The sequence below is a fragment of the Cynocephalus volans genome, chromosome 4, assembly GCF_027409185.1.
Source record: "Cynocephalus volans isolate mCynVol1 chromosome 4, mCynVol1.pri, whole genome shotgun sequence".
NCBI lineage: Eukaryota > Metazoa > Chordata > Mammalia > Dermoptera > Cynocephalidae > Cynocephalus > Cynocephalus volans.
In genome coordinates this window covers 102,683,658-102,711,623 of record NC_084463.1, presented here as the reverse complement: position 1 = coordinate 102,711,623, position 27,966 = coordinate 102,683,658, and the positions used below count along the sequence as shown (strand labels likewise).

Genomic DNA, 27,966 nt, shown 5'->3' with positions numbered 1-27,966 from the left:
GCATCTCCCCTCCCAAACCCTTCCCCACTCCTCCCTCATCCAGGAACCCACTGAAGTCCTCGGAGGAGGAGACGTAGGTGAGCACTAGCAGCGCTAGGTTCTCGACGACGTTGAGGCCAAAGTTGAGACAGCAAAGCAGGCGGTAGCCGGGACACGGGAAGGCGCAGCTGAGGTAGTGGTTCCAGTAGGCGAAGGCTACCAAGAAGCGTGGCGCAGAGTGCAGGCCGATGCAGAAGCGCCACACGTAGCGCTGGGGCACCTCCCCACCGATGGCCGAGCTCACCGATGGCAGGTAATTGGGTACCTAGGGAGTTGTGACCTGTCTGGGCTCTGGCCTCCACTGGCCCCGCCCACCTGGACAGCCTTCTCTCCATCTATCAAAATCACTCAGAAGGCTCTCCACCAGTCCCTTCCCTTCCGGGGAATCCTCCTTCAGGCACCCCCAGAGCTCTCTCAGGAGACCTCCCCTTCCAGGTTCTGAACCCAGTGTGCTGAGTTCTCACTCCCTGGACAGCCTGGGATTTGTGCAGGGTTATGGTGGGACCTTCTCCATCTCCCCGCAAATTGAAATCTGCACGTTTGGGCAGGTGTATAAACAGGTTCAGATGCTTCCTATACCCGTAGCTCAGAGCTGTGCCTCTGATAAGACCCTGTGGTAGTTCCAGGAGTACAGGACCCCAGATTCAGTCCCAAGGACAGGGATGAGTCACAGACTCTGGGCTTCCTTGGAACGGTGCTTGATTCACTTGCCCAGCTGAGCTGTTCTCACTGCTCCCCACTCCACTCATTCCTGTAGGTAGGTGTGCCAAGGTCCTGGAGGGTTCTGTGAGATCCTGGGGGAGATGATCTAGAAGGCCACCTCTACCATGTTCATGTTTAAGGAAGTGGGTGCTCCTAACCTGGTGCAGTCTAAGAAAGTGACCCTGTTCTTCTGCATCTCCCCTATCTGTCTTTCTCAATGCCTGGAATTTCTTATTCCTTAAGGAATTAGAGCCTCACTCCTTTAGGTTGAAGAAGGAGATAATACTCACACAGCTGTGAGGATTGGTGTGTTGCTTGTATGAGAGGTGAAAGGACGGGGGAAGAGTGAACAGTAGTTTAGATGGACACAGGAAAGCCAGGGATGGAAGGAGGATCTCTTGGACTCCACGGCCTAGAGCAGTGCTTCACAAACTTTAGTAATGCATACAATTTGCTGGGGTGTTGTGTGGAAATGCTTAGATCTGGAACCTGAGAAAATCTGTATCTTTTAAAGATTTCAAGACTGTGGAAGCTGACAGTCCATTGTCCACACTTTCCATGGACATTTTTAGACATTCAACAAGGGCCAAGTGCCAGAGCCAAGTGACACACCAAGGGAATAACCCTGCTCTAACTACAGAGGGACCAATCTTCAGAGATGGAATTCTGAAAAATCCCTTCCTTTCTTCCAATAGAGATGCTGAATGGGTCTCCAGATTGCTGAGAAGGTGGGCAATCCTCGAGGCAGCTCACAAGGTGGGCCTTCGGGAGGGCTAGCCAGGGGCTTCACAGCCTCCACAAAAAAAGGAGATATATTCACCTCAGCACTGTCAGAGGAAGCTAAGCGCAGAACTCTCTGAGAGATGATGCCGCTCTCATGGCCATGGCTTGAGATACCATAGCTTAAGACCAGGCTCAGATATTCACTCTGAGTAATCAGTGAAGAGGCAGCATGGAGGCTTTGAAGCTGCACGAAGCTGGGTCTGCATCCCAGCTCTGCCTTTATTAGCTGGGTGACCTTGAGCAAGTCACTTCACCTCTCTGAACTCCGATTTCCTCACTGGTAAAATGGATATAACACCTCCTACCTTGTAGGCTGATTCTGAATTCTAAATATCATGTATACAAAGCATCTGCAGTGTCTGGTACACAGTGGGTGCAATAAGTAATGACTTTTTAAAATTTTTTGGCAGCTGGCCGATACAGGGATTGAACCCTGGACCTTGGTGTTATCAGCACTATGATCTAACCAACTGAGCTAACTGGCCAGCCCCAAGTGACTGCTTTTTTAAAATTTTTTATTTAATTTATTTTTTTTTAACCTATGTAGCATTTTCTTTTCTTTCCTTTTGTAATGTTTATTTTATTTTTCCAAGTGATGGGTTTTAGAATACAAACTTCCCTGAAAAGCCTGTAGAGAAGCTATGAGCTACATGACCACTGAGCATGGGAAAGACTGCTTTTTTTTTTTTTTTTTGTCTTTTTCGTGACCGGCACTCAGCCAGTGAGTGCACCGGCCATTCCTATATAGGATCCGAACCCGCAGCGGGAGTGTCGCCGCGCTCCCAGCGCCGCACTCACCCGAGTGTGCCACAGGCTCGGCCCGGGAAAGACTGCTTTTGCATGAGAGGCAGGAACAATATCTTCACCACACACTTCTGAGACCTCCAAGTCTCCATACTTGATTTTCCTGCCTCTATGTTCCCCTGATTAGGGTTAGTGAGTTTTGCCTTCACTTCCTGGAATATTCATTCTGAAAACTCTTTTCCAATCTTAGCTACTTTAAGGGGAACACGACCACCATCTAAAGCCTGACTGGGAGAGCCCAATGCATTCAAGGGCCCTGAACCCTAACCAGTATTGGGAATAGGTATCAGGTAGAGATGATACAGAGTTTGGGGGAGGCCCCGGGAGGAAGAGAGTTAGGGCCCTATGGCTGCCTGTCTTGTCTTTACAAGCTCCTCTCAGATTAGGGGTGGGGGCAGGATTCTAAGAGCAGAGATTGTCTTTTCCATCATATGTACACACACGCATGCGCACACACACACAAACACACATGCACACAAAATCAGGTACATACATATACCGCTACCCCGACTCCCATCCCCAGCACACAAGTTCCCCACTCACCAACTGTGCCAGCAACAAGCAACATCACAAACTATCAGAGACCAGGTCTACAGCTTACCCCAAACCTCCCCATGAGCTAAGAGTTCTGAGAATGGGTAGATAACCCCTAGATAACCTCTTTGCAGGGCAGTAAATCAGAAACTCACACGGTATAAAGGAAGGGTTTCAAAAAATCCCCCATATAGCACCTTAGATTTCACCATTAGAGATTCATTCCTTTGGCCTCTCGTAAAACTTCCCCCAAATTACAGATGACTTCTCTATTTACCTTACTGCTCCCTGCCCCTTGTCAACTGGACAAAAACTCCAATTCCTGTCAATCTTACTTGCTACTCCTCTCTAGATTCCATTCCCTCCTCTCTATTCCCATAGTTCCCATCATAGTTCTGTTCTCCCCAGTAATATGAACTGCACTCGCCTCCTCACTAGTCTCCCTACTCTTGCCCCTGCCCTTAAGTCTATCCTCCACTCAGGAACCAGGATGATCTTCTAAAGCACAAATGTGATCATGTCCCTTTCCTGCTTTAAGCCTTTTCAATGCTCTCCATTGCCCTCTGTACAAAATCCAAAGATTTTCAGCCCAGCATTCACAAAGATCCTTCTTCACCCCCACAGCAACAATGACCCATCCTCCAGGAAGGAAGTCTTCCCCAATGTCCAAGCTGGGTTAAGTGCCTCCTCTGAGTCCCACAGTCCCCATACTCCCTTTTATCACAATAGGTATCTCAATTCACTGTGCTGTGTCTGTCTAAGGGCTGTCTCTTGCAGGAATGAGATGCTGAGGGCAAGTCCATATTCAATTCCATGCCCGTGACACAGAACTTCTTTCTACCCTTGGGCCCTCAGGAAAGGCCCAGTGGACAGATCTGGGAGGCAGGAAGTCCATCCAGGTTTCTGGCTGGCAGAGCCCTGAGTGGACACAAGTTGTGGGGTGTGGGGCTGCCTGTGCAAGAAACAAAGCTTGAGGACCCAGAGCAAGGCTGAGGACCTTCCAAGGTCAGTCTGGGCTGAAGCCACCTGTTACCTCTCCTCGCTCCTGGCTTCATTGTATTTCCTCAGTCCTGGCTTCCTTTCCAGTCTGTTCTTTCCTCAGCCTCCTCCTTCTCATGATCTATCCTGCCCATTCCCATTCCCTTCCCCATCACCCCCTCCACCCCACACCCTGTGCCCTTCCACTTTTTATAATCCTCTTCCAATTCTTGGAGTACTGTGACTGTACTCTCTCTGAGTCTCTCCCCCCAGATTTCCCTTAATTCTGACTTGCCCCTCCCTTTGTCCTTTTATCCCCCTTTCTCCTCTCTCTGACCCTCCACCTTATCTCCTACCCTCTAATTCCACCCTTACCATCATCTCCTGACCTGGCCCTGACCCAGATGCTAGGAAGCCTGGCACTCACCCCACAGTCAGTGGCCACAGTGTACTCAAAGTGGAACACCAGGGACCAGATGATGCAGAAGAAGAAGCCGAACATGGGGAAAGTGATGACCCACCAGACCATAGCTGTGAAGCGGAGCCGGAACACAGTCCCATCGGGGTCCAAGGGCTGGGAGGCCGCAGAGAACATCCTGTAGGGAGTGACCCAAGCAGGGCGAGGGACGCAACTTTGGGTCGGATGGGATGCCTGGGCCTGGGAAAGTGGGGCCTTTTCCAAAGCTGGCTCCACAGAGTGTAAGGAAGAGCCAAAGCAGAAAGGGTAGAAAGGGCATTAAGGGAAAAAGGAAGACAATGCAGAGTAGCGGGAGCAGAGGGAGATTGGATAACAGCAGCAGAGACAAGCAGGGTCACCTCTTAGGAATCCCCTTGGCACATCAATACTCTAGGTCCACTTCTTGAAGAGCCTGGAGAATAGAGGTTCCCAGTGGCTTGGACATGGGACCTCTGACAGCCCACCTCACTCTCAGGACCTGCACAGCCACTCGGGAGAAGGGTCAGAGGTGGAAAAGTTATTATTCCCATTCCACAGAAGGGGAAACTAAGGCCCAGAACTATGCCAGGATCAAACACTAGGACTAAGGCCTTTTGACACCTAATAGCTTAAGGCTTTAAGTCAAGACTTCCTTCAGGCCAAGTAACCTAGACAAAGGACCCTTGGTTCAGTCTTGCCAAGGCCCTCCTACAGACCCTGTCTGACCACATTCCTGCTCCTCACCCAAGTTCAACGAGGAACAATGGGAGTGCTCTAGAACCTATTTCAATGGGGCCACAGGCTGCAAGCCATCCCGCCCCCAGGCTCTGAATGATCCAAGCCTCAGGCCAGCATACTCTGATCCCAAAATACCAGGGTCCCCATGCAGGCCCAGACCCCTATCTCCTTCCCCTCCAAGGAGACCACATTACCCAATACAAGGCTGGGGGAATCCAAGAATCATGGGTACTTTCTCCACTCAGCTTGAGCCTGCTGTGCTGGACCAGACCCAGGAAGTCTCTATCCAGGTCAGACCTAGACCCAGGAAGCTGGGTTTCTTCCACTCCCTTCTTCCTCCTGGCAGAGCTCTCCCTTCCCCCACCACCATGACCCCTCAAGCTGGGCTCCCTTCTGGGGCAAGCTGGGGCAGACAGATATGACTTTGTATTAAAAGGCCTGGGACCAAATCTCCCCTTGGGACTCACTTCCCTCCATTAAGGAGACCCCAGTTCACTAATCCAGCTCTGCATCAGGGATGGGGTGGGGGGCTCACTAAGCAACACTCACACTGGGTGCTGAAGAATCCAGGACTTGAGTTGAGGGCTCTAGCCAGACTGAGACTGTTCTAAAACTGGAGGGTTCCACCCCCAGCTCCTCAGGGCCGGCTCTCCCGCCCACAGAGCCCAGTTCTCCACGCCTGGCCAGGCACACAGCCTTCCCAGGATCAACAAGGCCATGTCAAACCCCAGAACACTCCGTAAAGGTAAGAAGTGATAGTGGCTAAGGTCAGCCTGCAGCAGCTTCCTTGCCAGGGATGGGGGATAGGGACCTTTCTGAGGATTGAGTCCAGGGATACAGGCAGATTTCTAGGAAGGGAAAGAGAGAAAGCAGAATGAGATCTTGCCTTTTTTTTGTTGGAGCAGGACTGAGTACATTTGTTGGGCCCCATTGGAAAACTAATTCTGTGACAATAGAATCAGGATCTAAAAGAGATCCAAACAGGCCTGAACATGAGATATTAGTGTCCACAAAATAAAAAAAAAAGAAAAAAAAATTTTTTTTAAGGCAAAAAAAGATATCCGTGTCCAGCCTATACCCTTGCAGAAACAGCTAATGGCAGCTCAGGCTGCATCAAGAGGTTGAAAAAAAAAAAAAAAAAAAAACAAACAAACTACCCCCAGGGTCACTAGGCCTAGTACTGCTCCAGAGGGGTGAGGTACCCCTCCAGCAACTTACTTATGTCTTAGTTCCCTAACTCATATGCCAAGAATACATAGTAGGTGTACAAGGTATGCTGCAGGTACTGATCCCATTAGTCTCCGGGGCCAGACACAAAGGGACAGAGCAAACAGCATACTCTGTTTAACTCTACATGCCATACAAATATCATTTTGTTTGGACTACAACTGCCTTATATCATGCCTTCCTTTTCCCGGGCACTCGTCTAGGGGGTCCTATCCATTTATTCAACATATACTTTCTGACTCAAATGTAGTGCCTACCCTCAAGGATATTCCAGTCTGTTGGAGAAGACAGGTACAAATATGATATAATAAAACTGTATGAGCGATGACACAGGGAATTGTGGGCACCCAGAGGAGGAAGTGATTAAGTTTGCCCCAAAGGCTGGGGAAAGCTTTTCAGAGGAGGAGACACCTGGGCAGAGTTTTACAGGATGAACAGGAGTTGGCCATGTAATAGGAACATTTGATGCATTAGCTGAAGTCAGCACTGGGTCAGGAAAGAATGATCCCTCCTTCTGATCACGTAGCCACCCCCTTTTTTTCCAGTCCTGTTCCTTCTGATACCTCCAAACCCCAGGTCTCATCAGACAGGGTGCTGCCCACAGCTCAAGGCTCATATCTACCCACTGACAAATCAGGAGGAGGGGAAACTTCAAGTCATATGAACAAAAGAAGTGGACCTCCACTCTATACTCCCAGCCAGACCCCACTCCTAGTCCTAGCTCTTTCTCTGGAGCAGATGCTCTTTATAAGAAGGCGGAGACTGAGCTAGCTGGGTGCCTTCTGGACTTTCTCTAAGGAAAGCCCAAGGGTCTATGTTCAGGCCCTGCCTCTTCTCCATCTAGAGCCCCTAGGCTAACATTATCCCGTGCCTTGCCTTCCAACCTGACCATCTCCTCTTCCTCCTCCTCCTTCTGCTCTTCACCCTTCACCCTCCTCAAACCACCTTCCCATCCTTCTTTTACAAAGAGGTCCACGCTAGCCCCAGGAAGGAACAGAACAGGAATTATCAAACTCATTTTAGACACAGGAAAACTGAGGCTCAGTCTCTGTTGACTCAGGTAATACAGTCAGTGGGTAAACTGGGAATATAACAGAAGCCAACACAGTTCTCACCCCATTCAGTCCAATATCCTACAAAGAAAGAATTCTCACATCTTTCTTCCTGGCCTAGCACCCCATATCCCTGTCTACACGGTGCATGGCCATCTATAGGGCCCACCTCAGAACACGTATATATACACATAGTCAGGTCCCCATACATACAGGCACAGATATATAACTCTTACAAACATACCCCACTCAAAGCCATTATATAGTCACGTCCCTCACAATCATACACACACACATACACACATACACACACAATCACATTCCCAGAGACAGGCACAGGCCACAGTGCCATACTAAGAGGCCCAAAATGCCCTCTAGTCCAGTCCTGTTCTCTCTCCACCCCCCAGAAAACCCTGGGGCTCCTGAATTTGCCCCTCTATGAAGTAAGGATTGGGTTCTGGGTTCTGGGGCTGCCCAACTTCAATGACTCCAGCCCCTAGAACCTTCATGAAAGATGGAGGAAGAATAATCCTTGAGACTTCAATTTGCAGGCATCCCCCAGTAGCCCAACTTTTTTGATGAATCCCACTGGAGAGCTAGCTAATCCTATTAAAACAGAATCAAAATCCAAAAAAGATCCAGATGGGCCTGAAGATGAGGCATCAGTATCCCCCCAAGCCCTACCCCACAGTGTGTGGCCGTTGTCTCCTTGAAGTGGAAGAGCAGGGACCAGAGGATGCAGAACAGGAAGGCGACAAGTGGACAGCAGACTGTGACCAGGGCCACCAGGGTGAAGCGGAGCCGGACCAGGGTCCCATCCCTGTCCAGTGGCAGTGGAACCTGGTACATCTTGTCAGACCTGGGGATGGAGTGGCATGCTGTCAGGGCCTCAGGCAGAAGGGCTGGGACTCAATGGTGAAATCAGCCCTTGTGCTCAGTCTTTTTGCTGTGCTATGGGGTGGGGAGTCTGAGAAGGAAGTCACCTAAACTTGGACAGTTCCTGCCCTGGATGAGGAAGACTGACTCAAAATCCCAACACAACATTCAACCTCAATTTCAGAGGAAAAACAATTAACCAAATCTGTGCTGGGATGAAGCTTAAATAGATTGGGAGAACTTCTCACCTCTCTTCCTGGACTGACTGGCCTAGGACTAAGGGGCTAATTTAACTAGTCTCTCCTTGTTTCCATAATCAACCCTAAAACCTACCAGTAGACAGAATGGCCCATCTCCTCCCCTGGGACTTTAACCCTCAGGCCCATCTTCCAGGCTTCAGGGCCTCTCTCATTGCTTCACCCACCAGCCCAGGGCCCTTGTGCACCTTCAGTCCCTTCCCAGGCTCTGTGTGTTCTGTGTGTCTGCACTGCAGTCCACAGCAGCAGGGACTCCATAGAAACCGACAGAACCTTGATCCCCTGCTTGTCCCTGCCTGCTGTCTCACGTGCTCTGAGGGTGAAAGGCTTTGCAGAATCAGGCCTGGCGCTAGCCTGGGCTTGCTGTTTGCTGGAAAGAGCTGCTTGGTCAGCTTCTGGAAGCTTCCCAGTGCTCAGGGGACTGTCTGCCTCCCTCCTGAGATTATGTGAAGCCTCCTGAAGACTGTGATTTCCCCCTCAGACAAGGGTATGTAAAGTCAGGAACTATAATAGCTAAGTATACACCAACAATCCCAGCCCAGCCCTCTCAGTGTACAGAGGGGGAAGTTGAGACAGGAATCTGCTCAAGGTCACATAGCAAATAGGTGGAAGGGCCAGCAATAGGGAGATGTGTGACCCACAGAGTTACACACTTCAACTCTGGCCTTCCTGGACTCCTTCCTCTTTGGGTCAGAGCTCTGGGCAGGAAACTCAGGTTAGAACTGGAATGAGAGAGGGGAGGCGTACCTGTCCATAGGAGGAAGAAAAGGAAAAACCAAACCCTACATAGATAAGCCAGTCAGCCCTGTTCCCATTGTAAAAATAAGAAACCGAGATGCAGAAAGAAAGGCCTTTCCTCAAAGCAATATGCTGAACCTAAGAGAAAGCCATCCCTGGAATTTAGGCTTCTTGTTGCCAAGTTAGGGCTGGCTCCAGATACATAAAGAACCAGCCCCTCTGGGCTCAAAGGTCTTGCCAAATCAAATCCCAACTCTTCCTGGTTCCACCCTCAGGAGTCTCCCCTCTAATCCCACCCTCAGGAAGAACCCTGGCCTCCTGGCATTCCAGAACAAGCCAGGTGAATACACCTCTTCATTCTCATCCATGTTCCCCCACCTACCTCTCTGCCAGGCCATGTCAGGCAGCCTGCCCCAATTGCTCAAGTTCTTCTCTCCCTTTTATGGGGTCAGGGATCTCCTGGGGATTGGAAGTGGCTCTGGTGACCCTCCCAAATCAAACACATTCCCTGGATCATCCCTAAGTGGACTGTAAATTCCTCAGGGCCCTAAATGGGGAGTACCACCCAGCACAAACGCAGACTGCAATTGCAGTAGCACTAGTTCCCCCTCCCAATTTCCCTCCTTGAAGGAACCACTGAGATCTCCAAATTGAAGATCAGATCTTCGGGAAATGAATAGGCACTGCCCAAAGCAGGGAGGGAGATAAGGAGATTTAAGGGACAATTCTGTCCCACTTCTTGGAGATATGCCTGCCCTCCCTTTTAGATGTGTGACCTTGGGAAAGCCACCTATCCACTCTGGGCCTGTTTCCACAGTTGTACAACATAGGGATCATGTGTTTTCTTTTTTCTTTTTATTTTTTTGATGGCTGGCCAGTGTGGGGGATCCAAACCTGTGACCTTTGGTGTTATAAGGCTGTGCTCTGACCAACTGAGCCTAAATGATGTCATAAATGCATTCTTTTTGTTTTTTTGGGTGGCCTACTGGTACCCATACCTGAACCCCTGACTTTGGTGTTGTAACACCACACCATAACCAACTGAGCTAACCCACCAAGGGATCACGTGGTTTAGATTACTTCTAAGGCCTCTCCAACTCGGTCATTCTACTCCTCCAAACCTCAAGTCAGGCAGCTTATTACCTGAAGGGCCGCTGTTCAGCCCCCAGACTGCTCTAGCTTCCTCACAGGTACTACTTAGTAGAAAACTGCTTTCTTAAGAGTATCCCTACCTCATCTCCAAAGTCCCTAGAGATCTCAGCTTCCACTCCAAATCCACATTTACTGGGTGCCTGCTGAGTACGAGGCACCCTGCTCAACACTTGATATACATTGTCTCTTTTAGTCCTCGCTATTAATTCTATGAGGTAGGCACTATAGCCTGTATGTTTCTATTTTGCAGAAGAGGTAACGGGAGGTTCAGAGAGGTTAAAAACACTTACTCAAGGTCACAGGCTAATAACAGGCAGAGCTGGGATTCCAAACTAGTCTATCAGGTTCCAAGCCCCGCCCTCCACGCCTCCATCTGCCACACATAGGAGGGATCCTGAGCAGGAGGCCCTGAGGAGGGAAGAAGGGAGAGATCAGCCCTGCACGCCCAGCCTCATGTTGGGGAGGGGACAACACGAGGCGGGGGTAAGCTCAGCAAGTCCAGACAGCAGCAGTTCCTCAGATACTGAGCGTGTGAAGGAGGAGGCCAAGCCCCCGGACCCCGGGAGCTTAGGGCCCTGCCCTGCGGAAGCCGCACCGCATGGCCGTGCTCCTCCCAGTGACGCTACCGGCGGCCCAGCACACCCGTCCCCATACTCACTCAGGCGGTAGTAGCAAGGAGGCCGTGCCAGCGCAGGCCAGCAGCCAGGGGAACCCGGTCGGGGGGAGCCCCGGCCGGGCTGGGGGTTAGCGGCAGCGGGGCCGGCCGGAGCGGGAACGATGGGGGCGGGACTGGCGCGCTTGGGGCGGAACTTAGGGAGGAAAAGGCACACAGCCCTCTGCTGGCTCCTCGCCGCTTCAGGGTCCGCAAGCCCTTGCTCTCCCCCTAACTGTCGTTTCCTCAGGCCATGCATGTCCAGCCCCGCTCTGTCCCACTAATTCCGGCTGCGTGAGGGCAGCCGAAAGAGCCCTGGACACCTGGCTTCGACATGTTGGACAAGCCACCTTGTCACCTTACTCTCGGCTGTGTTCCATCACCTGTTGAAAGAACATAAAATTAATTTAATAAGGTTCCGATTTATCTATTCCCTGACCCCAGTCTCTCCTGCCCTCCACCCCCACTGTAACCGAATTATCCAGCCTCGGCCTTCTGAAACATTAAGCCAGTTTTGTCCCAGCCTCGGCACCCCTCCCCCAAACTTTGCTCCCCAGAGCCGGTTGGGCACATTTCAACAAAGGGAAGGGCAGATTGCAGGTAGTGAAATCAGGTAAGGCGTACCCCAAAAACTCTGGGCCAGTGCTGTTCCCGCCTTTGATCAGGAGAGGGCACCCTGTTCTGTATGACATAGCACAGGGAGAGGATCTTGGCCCCAGCCTTGGGTCTCTCCCCACAATGACAGAGTTGATCCCCACAAATCAGCTCTCAGGGGTCCCTTCCCACTCTGACCCTTACTAACCCATAAGGGAACTTGAGGGCGGACCCCTAGCTCCCTTTGCAAATACCATCCTACCCCAACAATAGAGAAGAGTGAAGAGACCAATAATCTCTCCTGCAGGTACACTGAGGGGTTATCAGAGCACCTGCAGGGGGCGGAAGACCTCTGAGATAGATGTGGTTATCTTCACATCTAAATCCTCCCATTTATTTAGCCAGCCATCATAAATAAATAAGTAAGTAAATAAATAAATAAAAATATCCTCCCATATAAATCCTCATAGTAATAATTAACACATTCTGAGCACCCACTATGTCTTTTCTTTTTATGAGTTATCTCATTTAATCCTCAAAAAACCCTATGAGGTAAATAGTATTAATATCTTCATTTTACCAATGGAAAACAGAGAAGGTAAGTTACCTACTCATACAGCTAGTAAATTTCAGAACCAAGATTTGAGTCTGGCACCTGAGGTCATTCCCTTAATCACGAATACTATTAATCCCACGAGGTAGCTATAACTGCATTTTGCAGAATGGGAAACAGAGGCTTAAATTTCTTGAATAATTTGCCAGAGTCATTTTTCATGCACTCACTCTTGTTCACTCACTTAACCAAGGCTCTCTGTGTGACAGGCCCTAGGCTGAGCAATGGGGTAGGGTGCCCAGAGATATCTTGGATACTGGGAATGGGGGAAGTTCCAAGTCTGGAAAAAACGTCTTATTCTAAAAACTACTTTTCTAGTCTTTGAATTCTCCCCCATCCTATTCTTTAAAGTCTCAGAGCAAATGGATTAGTAAAACTTTACTCAAAGAACCACCTCCTTCCAATTTTGCCAACTAGACTCAGGTTTTCTGCTTTGGGGCTTCCCATCATCCTCTCTGTTTAGTTCCAACTCAGGCAGGGGTGACTGCTCCTGGCCCTTGTTCTCTATCTTGACTTCTTGTCTGTTCCCTTAGCCCTAAGTACCATTCCCCAAGGCTGGGTACCTTCTCCATGCCTCTAGACTACCCCCAATGCCTGTACCTTGAGGTGCTCTAATCTTGCCTTTAATTCTCTGGTGATTTGGGCAATGTGGGCAATTGACCATACAGCCCTGAACCTGTTTCCTCATCTGTAAAGCAGTTTTAGCAATACCCACATTATGGGGTTGTTGTGAGATTTAGAGGTAACATAGCAGCATGCTAGGCACATGGGAAGTACTCAATATATGATGGTCATTACAGTCAGACGTGTAAGCTACAGTCTGAACTTGTCCTGTCTTAGTCTTTTCTGAACCGTCTGACCTTGGCTGTCACTTACCCTCCCCATATCTGTTTATTCCACTCTCAATTTGAAAGTCTCACCTACCTTGATTTATATGAGGAAAAATAGAAGAAAAGAATGGGCTCTCACTATGTGCCAGGAACTTTATGTACGCTCTCTTATTTGATTTTCTTAATAATCTGGTGAGGTAAATTTGATGAAATCCAGTGTTCAGATAAAGAAGTTAAACAAGCATCTAAGCACCTAGGTTCGCCCTCATTGAGTAGGCACTCAGTGTTTGCTGAATTGGTGTTGACCACTGTCCAAGTAGCTGCTGATGATGTTGAGGATTTCTGGTGTCTTCAGCCCTTCTGGTGGGTTTGCCTGGTGTCTAGACATACCCCAGAGAGGCCTTTGCCTGAAACAGCACCACCGTTTTCCAGCTTTAGCCACAATCACTGCTCCATCCTCCCTGTCCACACATACATACCGGACACCCACAAGCAGACTGAGCGTTTGTTCACAGGGATGTTCCAGCTCCCAGAAGCACAGGGACAGTATAGAAGTGGGGGTCAGAAGAGAGGAAGAGAATGTGAGATGTAGTTGTCAAGGAAAGCTTCCTATAGGAGATCTCCTTCACTGGTCTCCTTGCCCTCCTGTCTCTCCATCATCCTCCCCATTACAACCACCCTGGCTCTTCTGAAACACATTGGCTTTTCTTAAACTCTTGACCATGTCCCTCCTTTGCTGCAAATAAATTATTTAGCAACTCCCCATAGCTCTTAGGATAAAAAGCAAATTCCTTAGTGTGGTTATTCAACATCCCTCATAATCTGGCCATCCTCTACTCCAGTAATCACAAATTTTACACTCTTGCTACACTCCTCTCTTCCATGAAGCTTTGTTCAACTTCCTCATCTTCCCCCAGACCTCATGATCTGCCCACTGCCCCCGCACCCCATCACTCCATAGCCAGTATTAGATGGCTTTCTCTCATACCTTTATTGGGGGTCTGATTACAAGGACGCAAAATCATTTGTTGCATGTCTGTCTCCCCAACTTTCTGGGTGCTCATCTAAGGATGGAACCCCCACCTGTTTCATTCACTTCTTAATCTTTCATCTTAGCCCAGGGACAGGAAAACAGTATGGACTCAGAAAATATTTGTTGGGTTGATTTAATTGAACTGGGTTTTGAAAGATGAGCAGTATTTACATAGGTCAAGCAGAGATGTACTGCAAGAAAGGCCTTTGAAGAACAACTGCTAGGGGTAGGGGATGGAGTGTGCATGGCTGGGGTAGGTAAACAGACAGGGAAGCACACAGTGCTGAAGGCATCCAGCTTCAGGCCAAACTCTGCCCCTGCCTCCCAGAAGGCATCAGGAAAATCAGTGCTCTTTCTGGGTAGAGGAGGAGTTATTCTTTGTTCTATGCTCAGAGACCTTATTCATAACCAAGATATTCTTTTTTTTTTTTTTTTTTTTTTTTTGTCATTTTTTCGTGACCGGCACTCAGCCAGTGAGTGCACCGGTCATTCCTATATAGGATCCGAACCCGCGGCGGGAGCGTCGCCGCGCTCCCAGCGCAGCACTCTACCGAGTGCGCCACGGGCTCGGCCCCCAAGATATTCTTTTTAAATGGCTTTAAGCTACCCACCCCAGGCTCATCTTGCTCTAGTCCCACTCTGACTCAAACAGTAATTAAACCTTCATTGTTCTGTAGAACTTTCTTTGGCTCCCCTTTCACTTCTAGGAGGAAGTCCCAGTTTGCACTCCTGGATCCAATGAGCTCTTTCCTGACCGGACACTTTTGTTTTCCCTGTTCATCTGGCCTGGAATGTCCTCAGTTTCCCCCTCCATCTCAGCAAACTCCACAATTCCTATCAAGGTATTGATTGGCGTGACACTTTGGTAAGTTAAAAATGTATGTGGCAATTTCTAGGGAGATCATTAAAATAACAGTGATAGAAAAAGAGATTTAACTTCCAAACTGATACAGAAGAAAAAATGGGATAATCCAAAGGAATGCAAGAAAGGAGAGATATAAATGGCCAATAAGCATTGAAAATATATTCAACATCATTAGTCACTAGGGAAATGCATATCAAAACCACAAGGAGCTATCACTTCACAACATGTAGAATGAGTATAATTAAAAAAAAAAAAAAAAGGAAATAAGTGTTGACAAGGATGCAGAGAAATTGGAACCCTCACATATTGCTGGTGGGAATGTATGGCCACTTTGGAATACAGTTTGGCAGTTCCTAAAAGGTTTAAAAATAGACTTATCGTACGACCCCATAATTCCACTCCTAGTTATATACCCCAAAAAACTGAAAACAGGTACTCAGGTACATGTACAGGCATTATGAACATAAGCACTATTCATAATACCCAAAAGATGGAAACACCCCAAATGTTTACCAACCAATGAACAAACAAAATGTAGAATATCCATACAATGGAATATTATTTGTCCATAAAAATGAATGAAGTACTGACATATGCTGTAACCCAGAGAAACCTTGAAAACATGCTAAGTGAAAGAAGCCAGACACAAAAGGCCACGTACTGTATGATTCATTCATATAAAACATCCAGAGTAGATAAATACATTGAGACAAAAACGCAGATTGGTGATTAACAGGGCTGGAGAAAGATGGAAACAGGGAGATACTGCTTAATGGCTAAAGGGATTTACTTTGTAGTGATGGAAATGTTTGGTACTAGATAGAGATCGTAGTTGTGCAACATTGTGAATGTACTACATGCCACTGAATTGTTCACTTTTTATTCTTATTGTGGTAAAACATATATAACATAAGAATTTCCATTTTAAGCATTTTTAAACATACAATTGTGTGGAATTAATTACATTCACAATGCCATGTAACCACTATCTCTATTTGTTTCCAAAACTTTTTAATCATCCTAAACATAAACTCTGTACCTATTAAGCAATAATTTCTCATCATTTCTCCCCCTACCCCTTTTCTGGTAATCTATAAACTACTCTGTCTCTGAAATTTTTTTTCTTTTTATTATTTCTTTGATTGCAATTTTATTTCATTTATTTATTTTTTGGCAGCTGGCCAGTACAGGGATCTGAACCCTGGACCTTGGTGTTTCAAGGCAGTGCTCTAACCAACTGACCTAACTGGTCAGACCTATCCTTTTATTATTTCTAAATTGACCCATGATAACTGTACATATTTATGGAGTACAATATGATATTTGGTTACACTTATGCTGTGTGCAATGATCATATGAGGGTGTTTAGCATATCCATCACTTCAAACATTTGTCACTTCTTTGTGCTGGGAACATTCATCATCCTCTCCACTAGCTACTTGAAAGTTATACAGTAATTTGTTGTGGGTTGTAGTGTCCCTATATTGCTATAGAACACTAGATTTTATTCTATCTCTCTACGATTTTGTATCCACTGACCACATTCTCCCAATCCCCTTTCCCCCCTCCCCTTACATCTCTAGTAATCACGATTCTACTCTCTACTTTTTTTTTCTTCTACTCTCTACTTCTATGAGATCAACCTTTTTAGCTTTCATATATGAGTAAGAATATGTGGCATTTCTCTTTCTGTGTCTGGCTAATTTTACTTAACATAATTTTCTCTAGCATCACTCATGCTGCTGCAATTGGCAGAATTTCATTCTTTTTTATGGCTGAGTAGCATTCCATTGTGTAAATATACCACATTTTCTTTATCCAGCCATCTGCTGATGTATATTTAGGTTGGTTCCAACCCTTGGCTATCGTGAACACAGCTACGATAAACACAGAACTGCAGGTATCCCTTTGACATGTTGATTTCCATTCCTTTGGATACATATCCAATAGTGGGATTGAAGGATCATATAGCAGTTTTATCTGTAGTTTTTTGAGAAATCTCCATACTGTTTTCCATAATGGCTGTATTAATTTACATTCCCATCAACAATGTGTAAGAGTTCCCCTTTCTCTGCATCCTCGCCAGCATCTTTTATTTTCCCTTTTTGATAATAGCCATTCCAACTGGGGTGAGATGATACCTCATTGTGGTTTTCATTTTCATTTCTCTCATGATTAGTGATGTTTAGCATTTTTTCATATGCCTGTTGGCCATTTGTATGTATTTTGAGAAATGTCTATTTAGTTCATTTGCCCATTTTTAAATGGGATTATTTGTGGGTTTTTTTCTTTTATTATTATTGAGTTTTTGAGTTCTTTGTATATTCTGGACATCAATCCCTTGTCAGATGCATAGTTTGCAAATATTTTCTGCCATTCTACAGGTTGTCATTTTGTTCTGTTGACTGTTTCCTTTCCTGCACATAAGATTTTTAGTTTGATATAACCCCATTTATTTTTGCTTTTGTTGCCTGTACATTAGAAGTCTTCATAAAATCTTTGCCAAGTCCTATGTCCTGAAGTGTTTCTCTTGTGTTTTCTTCTAGAAGATTTGTAGTTTTGGGTCTTACAGTTAAGTCTTTAATCCATTTTGAGTTGATTTTGGTATGTGTTGAAAGATAGGTGTCTAGTTTTATTCTTCTGCATATGGATCTCCAATTTTCCCAGCACCGTTTATTGAAGAGACTGTCATTTCCTCAACATATATTCTTGACTTCTTTGTTGAAAATCAGTTGGCTGCAGTTACATGGATTTATTTCTTTTTTAACTTTTTAAAATTTATTTATTAATATTATTTTTTTACATTCTAAGATGTTGTGGAGCAGTTCGAGGGGAGGCGGAGAGAGGAAAGGGGAAGGAAATAGGTTGGAAGAAGGCCCGTGGCACCCCTGTCATTTCTGCACAGGAGACCAGGGGACTTCCAGAGGCAGCTCGGTGGTTGTCACTGGGCTGGTTGTGGATGTCAGGGATGGGGGGGAGGGGCATGGCCGAGGCCCTTGGCCCCCCACTGCCCCGGCTCAGGAGCAATTATTTCTGAATTCTCTGTTCTGTTGCATTAGTCTATGTGTCTGTTTTTGTGCTAGTATCATGCTGTTTTGATTACTACAGCTTTGTAGTACATTTTGAAGTCAGGGGGTGTGATGCCCCGCTTTGTTCTTTTGCTCAGGATTGCTTTGGCTATTCAAGGTCTCTTGTTCCATATAAATTTTGAATTGTTTTTTTCTATTTCTGTAAAGTATGTTATTGGTAGTTTGATGGGAATTGCATTGAATCTGTAGATCACTCTGGGTAGAATAGTCATTTTGATGATATTGATTCTTCCAACCCATGAGTGTGGGATGTCTTTCCATTTTTGTGGGTCTTCTTTAATTTCTCTCTCTCCTTTTTTTTTTTTTTTTTGTGGGGTGTAGTGTTTCTTTATTTAATTGGTGCTTCATAGTTTTCCCTGTAGAAATCTTTAACCTTCTTGGTTAAAATCATTCCTAGTTATTTTATTTTTTGTTGTCATTGTAAATAGGATTGCTTTCTTTTTTTGCAAGTTCATTATTGGTGGACAGAAATACTACTGATTTCTGTATATCAGTTTTGTATCCTGCCACTTCACTAAGTTTATTTACCACGTCTAGGAATTTTTTGGTAGTCTTCAGGTTTCTCTCTATATAAAATCATGTCATCTGCAGACAGTGACAATTCAACTTCTTCCTTTCCAATTTGGATGCCCTTTATTTCTTTCCCTTGCCTAATTGCTCTGACTAGGACTTCTAGTATTATGTTGCATAAGTGATGAGAGTGGGCATCCTTGTCTTCTTCCTGTGCTCAGGAGAAAAAATTTCAGATTTTCCCTATTCAGTAGGATGTTAGCTGTGCTTTTGTCATATACAGCCTTTATTGTACTAAGATAAGATACTTTCCTCTGTACCTAATTTGTTGAGAGTTTTTAGCATGAAGGGATGTTGGATTTTACCAAATGCTTCTTCTGTGTATCAAGATGATCATGTTTTTTTTCTTTCATTCTGTTGATGTGATATATTACATTTATTGATTTACATATGTTGAGCCATCCTTGCATCCTTGTAATAAATCCCTCTTGACCATGTTGTTTAATCTTTTTGATGTGCTGTTGGATTCAGTTTGCTAATATTTTATTGTGAATTTTTACATCTAGTTTCATCAGGGATATTGGCCTGCTGTAGTTTTCCTTTTTTGTTGTGTCCTTGCCTGGTTTTGGTATCAGGGTAATGGTGGCCTCATAGTATGAGTTTGGAAAAATGCCATCCACTTTAATTTCCTGAAATAGTTTTAGAAGTATTGTATTAGTTTTCCCTAAATGTTTGGTAGAATTTTGCAGGAGAACCATCTGGTTCTGGGCTTTTCTTTGTTGGGAGACTTCTTATTACTGATTCAGTCTTATTTCTTGTTATTGATCTATTTAGGTTTCATATTTCTTCTTGGTTCAGTGTTGGTAGGTCATACATGTCCAGGAATTGATCCATTTCCTCTAGGTTTTCATATTCATTAGCATATGGTTGTTCATAATAGTCTGTGATGGTCCTTTGTATTTTGATGGTATCAGTTGTAATGTCTCCTTTTGCATTTCTGATTTATTTGGGTCTCTTCTCTTTTTTCATGGTTAGTCTGGCTAATAGTTTGTCAGTTTTATTTTTAATAAAACCAACTGTTTGATTGATCTTTTGTATTGTATTTTTAGTCTCAATTTATTTCTGCTCTGATTTTTATTATATCTTTTCTTCCATTTATTTTGGGTTCAGTTTGTTCTTGCTTTTCTAGTTCCTTGAGGTGCACTGTTAGGTTATCCATTTGAAGTCTTTCTATTTTTTGATTTAGGCATTTATTACTATAAACTTTCCTCTTATACTGACTTGGCTAGATCCCACAGGTTTTGGTATGTTGTGTTTCTGTCCTCATTTGTTTCAAGAATTTTTTTTGTTTCCTTCTTAATCTGTTCTTTGACCCATTGGTCATTCAGGAGCATGTTGTTTAATTTCCACGTATGTGTGTATTTTTGAAACCTCTTATTATTGATCTATTCCATTATGGTCAGAAAAGATATTTGATATGATCTGGATTTGTTTGAACTTGTTGAGACTAGTGTTGTGGCCTAGCACATGGTCCATCCTGGAGATGATGTGCTGATAAGAAGAATGTTCCTTCAGCTGTTGGATGAAATGCTCTATAAATGTCTATTAGGTCTATGGAGCCATTTAAATCTGATATTTCTTCATTGATTTTCTGTCTCAGTGATCTGTCTAATGCTGAGAGTGGGGTGTTAAAGTCCCCAATACTGTGTTGGTGTCTATCTCTCCCTTTATATCTGATAATATTTGCTTTATATATCTAATTGGTCCAGTGTAGAGTACATAAATATTTATAACTGTTATACCCCCTTGCTCTACTGTAATGATCCCTTTGTCATTATATAATGCCCTTCGTTGTCTCTTAGTACAGATTTTGATTTAAAGTTTGCTTTATTTTATATAAGTAAAACTACTCTTGCTTGCTTTTGTTTTCCACTTGCATGGAAAATCTTTTTCCATCCCTTCACTTTTAGTCTATGTGTACCTTTGTAGGTAAGGTATGTTTATTGTAGGAAGTATGTGGATGGGTCTTTTTTTTTTAAATCCATTCAGCCAGTTTATGTCTTTTAATTAGGGCATTTAATCCATTTACATTCAAGGTTATTACTAATATGTGAGGTCTTACTCTTGTCATTTTGTTGGTTGTTTTCTGATTGTTTTGTGTGTCCTTTTTCTTTTTGTTTGTTTGGGTTTGGGGGATGCTGGCTGGTACAGGGATCTGAACACTTGACCTTGGTATTACAAGGCAGCACTCTAACCAAGTTAACCAACCAGCCCTCCTTTGTTCCTTCTTTCTCTCTTATTGTTTATCCTTTAGGTTTGGGGGTTTTCTGTACTGATGAGGTTTGATTCCTTTCTCTTTCTCATTTGTGTATCTATTCCACCAGTAAGTTATATATTTTTGGATATTTTCATGATGGTTGTTATTGTTCCTTCTCTTCTAGATTTAAGACACCCCTAAGCATTTCTTGTAAGACCAACCTGGTGGTGATGAATTCCCTTAATTTTTGTTTGTCTAAGAAAGACTTTATTTCTCCTTCATTCCTGAAGGATAGCTTCACTGGGTATAATATTCTTGGCTGGCAGTTTCATTCTTTCAACGTTTTGAATACATCATCCATTGTCTCCTGGCCCATAGGGTTTCTGCTGAGTAGTCTGCTGTTAGTCTAATGGGGGAATCCCCTATAAGTGATTTGCCACTTTTGCTGTCTTCAGAATTCTCTTTGTCTTTAATTTTTGACATTTTGACTGTAATGTTTTGGAGAGGGCCTTTTTGGGTTGAATCTATTTGGGGACCCTTGTGTGTCATGGATTTGGATGTTTATATCGTTCCCAAGACTAGGGAAGTTTTCAGCTATTATTTCACTAAATATGTTTTCAATACATTTTTGTTCTCTTCTTCTGGAATGCCTATAATTTGAATATTTGTACACTTGATGGTATCCCATAAATCTTGTAGGCTTAGCTAATTTTTTTACATTCTTTTATCTTTTTATCTTTTTTTCATCTTCCTGGGTTATTGCAAAATAGTTGTCAATAACAAAATAAGGAAAACACACACACACAAAACAATTGTCTTCAAGATCAGAAATTCTTTCTCCTGGGGCTGGCCCATGGCTCACTTGGGAGAGTATGGTGCTGATAACACCAAGGCCACGGGTTTGGAACCCATATAGGGATGGCTGGTTAGCTCACTGAGTGAGCATGGTGCTGACAACACCAAGTCAAGGGTTAAGATCCCCTTGCCAGTCACCTTTTAAAAAAAAGAAAAAAAATTCTTTCTCCTGCATGATCTAGCCTGTTGTTGAGACTCTCACATGTGTTTATTTCATTCAATGTATTCATCGATTCCAAGATTTCTGTTTGATTTTTTTAATGATATCTATCTCTTTGTTAAATTTTTCATTGAGATTATGGATTGTTTTCCTTCTTCTTCTTCTTCTTTTTTTTTTTTTTTTTTTTTTTTTTTGGCAGTTGGCCAGTATGCAGATCTGAATCCATGACCTTGGCATTAACAGCACCATGCTCTGAACTGCTTTTCTGATTTCATTGAATTATTTGTCTGTACTTTCTTGTATCTCAGTGACTTTCCCTAAGATGATTAATTTGAATTCCTTTTCCAGCAAGTTGATAATTTCCTATTCTTTGGGATCAGTTATCAGAGGATTATTGTGTTTTCCTTACTGGCATCATGTTTCCTTGTTTTTTCATATTTCTTGTTTGCCTGCATTGATTTCTGTGCATCTGGTAAAACAGTAAAACAGTCACCTCTTTTAATATTGTAGAGGGCTTGCCTGGGGAAGGACTTTCGCCTGCAAATGTGTCTTTGGGTTTCAATTGGGTAGAGTATGAGGCCACTAGGCAGAGCTGCAGAGAGGGAGCCCTGCCAGCCACCTCTAGGGCAGTGGGTGAGGCTGCTAGATGGGACTGCAGCAGGGCAGGTGGGAGGCAGATACTGTCAGTCAGCCACTTCTCAGGTAGTGGGTAAGGCTGCAGAACATGCCTGCTGATAGTGGGTGCAACCCCTAGACAGGGCTGCAGAGGTGGCCCAGCCACCCAATTTCAGGGAGTGGGTGAAGTCTTGAAGCAGCCCTGCTCTTAGGAGGCCCCACCACCCACTTCTTGGGTAGTAAGCGAGGCCACTAGGCAGGACTGTTGAGGGTGAGACCTCCTGGCTGCTTCTCTGGGAGGGCATGGATGTGCTTTACTGGGCCCAGGGGTATGTTTGTTAGTGTAGACACCCATGAGCTGTTTTTCTGAGTCTGAAGCTTGGGTGCACAGAACTCAGCCCACTGGCAGGGGGGTGGGTGGTTTGCCTGTCTGATCTCTGGCTGGGGACTTGGGGGTGAGTCTGTTCAGCAGGCCTGGGGTTGGCTTCCCAGACATTCAGGGCTGGAGTCACAGCCTCTCCAGGATTCAGGCCTCAAGCTGCAGAGATCAGGGCTTTGTAGCTTCTTCTACGAGTGTGGTGGGAAGATGACTGCAGAGCCTTAACACTGGGGAAGCACCTCGACTACTGGCCCCCAGAGCAGGGCATTTTTCTGCAACAGCTCTAGCTTCAAGATGGCACCTTTCTGCAATGGCTTGTGTCACAGGGTGGGGCCTAGGAGTGCACTACATGTGCTCTTGTTCTAGAGTGACTTAGTACAGGTATTCTAGGCAGTTCCCCACACTTGGTTCTGGGCTTACAGGGGCTGTGGAGTCCTCCCGCAGTAGGAAGCACAGGCCTCTGTGGTGAGGATAGGGGTTGGCGTGGGCTTTCTTCCCACCTTTTCTTCCTGCCAGGGAAAGTCTCTCCTGTGCTCATCCCGATAGTGGAGATGTGGTGGATTAGTCTGTCATCTTGCCCCCGTTCACTTTTATTTATTTATTTATATTTTTATATTTAAAAAAAAATTTTTTTTTTGTGACCGGTAAGGGGATCGCAACCCTTGGTGTGGTGTCGCCCGCACTGCGCTCAGCCAGTGAGCGCACCGGCCATCCCTATATAGGATCCGAACCCGCGGCCTTGGCGCTCCCAGTGCCACACTGTCCTGAGTGAGCCACAGGGTTGGCCCCCAAAAAAAATTTTTTTAAAAGATGACCAGTAAGGGAATCTTAACCCTTGACTTGGTGTTGTCAGCACCCCACTCTCCCACGTAAGCTAACTGGCCATCCCTATATAGGGATCCAAATCCTTGGCCTTGGTGTTATCAGCACCACACTCTCCCAAGTGAGCCAAGGGGCGTCCCTCACTTTTAAAATGTTTAATTTTATGTGAATTTCACCTCAATAAACTACTTTTTTAAAATAATAATTTTATTTATTGAATCAAAATTGATTATACATATTTTTGGGGTTGAACATTGAGTTATGTTGATTAAATCAGTATTACTAGTACATATATTGTTACAAATCATAATTATTCCTTATGCCCCTTGTCCAACCTCTCCCCTTCCCCCATTCCCTCCCCCTCCACCATCTTATTGCCTAGATTTCTTCTCTCCTTCTGAAAGAATAATGGTTACTCTGTTAACTTGTTACCTAGATGATCTGTCCAATGCTGAGAGATGTGATCGGGTCCCCCAATATTATCATAGAGCAGATGCTTCTTCTGTCACTCTGAAATGGGTTTTGTGGAAAGAGACATCCTCTTCTTTTCCTTGTCTCTGCTGGTGACTCTTCTTATGTGAATGCACTGCAGTGGTTGGCGGACCATCTGCGTGGTGGCTGTGCCGTCTAGCCGCTTTTGCAGCAGCCATGGTTATTGTGGTGACTGTGGTGGGCCACCCACGTGGGGGTGCTGTTTTTGCCATGCTCCTTGGCACTAGCGGCATGCCTGGTTGTGGGGTGTGTTTGGTCCCCCTTGTCCTTGCCTTGGGTCCCCTGGCAGGCCCCAAGTTGCTGGCATGTTGTGCCTGGTTGTGGGAGAGAGGTCCATTCCCCTGATCCATGCCCCAGGACCCCGGGTGGGCTCCGAGGTTCTGGCATGTTGTGCCTGGCTGTGGGAGGGTGGTCCGGTCCCCGACTCTATACCCTGGGTCCCTGGGTGGGCCCTGAAGCACTGGTGCAGCGTGCCTGGTTGTGGGAGAGAGGACCATTTCCCTTCTCCTTGCCCCAGTTCCCTGGGTGGGCTCCGAGTTGCTGGCATGTTGTGCCTGGTTGTGGGAGAGAGGTCCAGTCCCCAACTCCATACCCCGAGTCCCTGAGTGATCCCCAAGGCACTGGCTCAGTGTGCCTGGTTGTGGGAGAGAGGTCCAGTCCCCTTCTCCATGCCATAGCTTCCTGGGTGGGCTCCGAGGTGCTGGCATGTTGTGCTTGGTTGTGGGGGGGTGGTCTGGTTCCTGACTCCATACCCTGGGCCCCTGGGTGGGCCCCAAGGCGCACGTTCAGTGTGCCTGGTTGTGAGAGAGTGGTCCGGTCCCCTTCTCCATTCCCTGGGTCCCTGGGCGGGGCTCAAGGTGCTGGCATTGTGTGCCTGGTTGTGGAGGCTGGTCTGGTCCCCTTCTCCATGTCCCAGGACCGTGGGTAGGCCCCGAGGTGCTGGCTTGGTGTGCCTGGTTGTGGGAGAGAGGTCTAGTCCCCTTATCCATGCCTCAGGTCCCTGGGTGGGCCCTGAAGCACTGGTGTGTTGTGCCTGGTTGTGGGAGAGAGGACCATTCCCCTTCTCCTTGCCCCGGTTCCCTGGGTGGGCTCCGAGTAGCTGGCATGTTGTGCCTGGTTGTGGGAGAGAGGTCCGGTCCACAACTCCATATCCCGGGTCCCTGGGTGGGCCCCAACGTGCTGGCTCAGTGTGCCTGGTTGTGGGAGATAGGACTGTTCCCCTTCTCCTTGCCTCGGGTCCCCAGGCAGGCCCCAAGGTGCTGGTGTGGTGTGCCTGGTTGTCGGAGGGGCGTCCAGTCCTCTTCATGCTTCACATCCCTAGGTGGGCCCTGACTCACTGGTGCAGTTTGCCTGGAAGTGGGATTGGGGTCCAGTCCTCAGGTCCAAGCCTCCAGTTCCCAGGCAGGCCCCAAGGTGCTGGTGGTGTGCCTGGCCTGGAACTAATTTTTTGTCCTTTGCTTCTAACATGGGGAACTTCCTCTGGGAACTAGTACTTGAGCTGTGTGGTTGTTTAAATTGTTACTTTCCTGCTGTTTCCCTAGGGAAGGCTTTTTAAGCAGCTCAGGGTTTAATGGTTGACCTTATAGGTACTTCCGGCTCTCCAGATACTCGGTGGATCTGTGTTCTGTAGAATCTCTGATCTGAGCTTGAGTTTTTTTTGTCAAACTGCACCCCATGCAATTCTGCATTCACGACCAGTTTCCTCTGAGTGGTCCTGTGCTGATTGGGGGGCAGGTCAGCTGTCCTTGCCATGCCCCAGTGTTCCCCTGGTTGGCCTGTCTCCCCCACCGCCCGTGCTCCAAACACTTCCCTTGTGACAGGCCCTGCGCTGGTCCCTTACAATGACTCACCAGCCTCTGAATGGCTCCCTTTTTTCAGTTGTTCTGGCTCCTCGCTCCTGTGTCGGTCCATGGGAACCCTATTAGTGGTCTTGCTGTCTTGGGGGCTGCCAAGGCCCTCTTCTCTCCTGCCTCCTCCAAGGAACTTCATCTGAAGGGCACAGCCGCGGCTTCTGCCGGCTCCTGCTCCATGTGCTCATCAGCTGGAGCCTTAAAGCAGCCACGGCCCGAAATGCTCAAAGCAGCTTTTTCTTTCTCTCATCGTAGTTTCTCCAGCCTTCATGAATTCCATAGGTCTCTCCTCTCCTTCCCCTGAGCTCCAGTGGCCCTGGCTTGGCTGATGTTACATTTTTATAGTTGCAAATTGGTTGATTTGTGGGAGAGAGTTTTGCTGTGGACCGTCTATTCTGCCATCTTGATTGGATCTCTCAATAAACTACTTTTTTTAACTTAAAAAAATTTTTTTGAGTTGGACTTTGGTTTGCTAAACTAAAAAATTTTTTTTTCAAATCAACACACAAAATCAGAAATAAAGCACTTGACAGGAAAAAAAAGTTAAACATAGAGTTACCATATAACTCAGCAATTCCACTCCTAGGTATAAACCCAAGAGAACTAAAAGCATACGTCCACAAAAAACTTGTACACAAATCTTCACAGCAGCATTATTCATAACAGCTAAAAGTGAAAACAACCCAAATGTCTATCAACTGATTAATGGATAAACAAAATGTGATATACCCATACAATGCAGTACCATGTATTCTACCATTAAAAGGAATGAAGTAATGGGCCGAGCCCGTGGCGCACTCGGTAGCGTGCTGCGCTGGCAGCACAGCGACGCTCCCGCCGCGGGTTCGGATCCTATATAGGAATGGCCGGTGCACTCACTGGCTGAGTGCCGGTCACGAAAAAGACAAAAAAAAAAAAAAAAAAAAAAAAAAAGGAATGAAGTACTAATATATGCTACACACAGCGTATATACATATATATATGAACCTTGAAAACATTATGATAAGTGAAAGAAGCCAGATACAGAGGCCACATATTGTATGATTCCATTTACATAAAATGTCCAGAACAAGCAAATTCATACACAAAGGAAATTAGTGGTTCCTAGTGGTTGGGGACAAGTGAGGGTAGGGAGTGACTACTAATGGGTCTGAAGTTTCTTTTCAGGGTTATGAAAATGCTCTGGAATTAGTGGTGATGGTTGTACAACCTGTGAATATACTAAAAACCACTTAATTATACACTTTAAAAGGGTGAATTTTATGTTACATGAATTATATCTCATTTTTTCAAAAATCTAGCAAAGATCTGGGCCTCAAAAAATGGCAGCTACTATAACAAAAACAAAAAATAAAGGAAAGAAAGAGAAACAGAAACAGAACACGTTGGACAAAAAGAGAGCATAAAATGTTAGATAATATCCTAAATATACCAGTAAATTCATTAAATGCAATGGACTAAATGCTGTAGTTAAAAGTCAAAGGTATTCACATAGGATTTCTAAAAATCCAATTACATGCTATTTACAAACCTCACCCTTCTTTATCAAAGTTACAGGAAAAGAGGAAGGGAATCAAGATGTATTGAGTGCTTACTATGGGCCAAACATGTCCAGTTTTTTGCAAATTCCATTACTTATTTGACCTTCACAACTACCTTACAAAATATGAAGTATTATGCCCATTTCACAGATAACGAAACTGGAGCACAGAACAGTTAAATAATTTGTACAGGTTTTAAAAAGTAGCACATTTAGGACTTGAACTTAGCTCTGTTTGACTTCAACTCTGCTGCTCTTTCCAATGTACCACATAAGAAATCTAGAACCATCACTCTGGAAAGAAGCCTCTCACCTTTCCATGATTCTGCAGTCCTCACAGGTCTGTCTCCTCCCTGCACACCAATCCTTCACAGCTGCACAGAGTGACTTCTCAAGTCACATGTGTGAGAGACTTAGGTTTCTGGGACAGAGGTGGATATTCCTTAGCTTTGTCTTTCTTGGCCAGAGCAGAGTGTTGAGCTGTGGACATCTCT

At 45.7% G+C, this 27,966-nt stretch overlaps 1 protein-coding gene across 2 annotated transcripts in view; it reads right to left on the bottom strand.

The window, feature by feature from the left end:
• PGAP2 (post-GPI attachment to proteins 2) overlaps positions 1-27,966 on the bottom strand; it is a 32,552-nt gene that overhangs the window by 2,110 nt on the left and 2,476 nt on the right. For both annotated transcript variants that reach the window (XM_063093075.1, XM_063093076.1), the window contains exons 2-5: positions 11,292-11,351; positions 10,607-10,724; positions 7,978-8,152; positions 52-304 (exon numbers count right to left, since the gene is read on the bottom strand). In XM_063093075.1, the coding sequence (XP_062949145.1) occupies positions 52-304; positions 7,978-8,142 (418 nt within the window). In that variant the 5' untranslated portion in view covers positions 8,143-8,152; positions 10,607-10,724; positions 11,292-11,351. The remainder of the gene's footprint in view (positions 1-51; positions 305-7,977; positions 8,153-10,606; positions 10,725-11,291; positions 11,352-27,966) is intronic.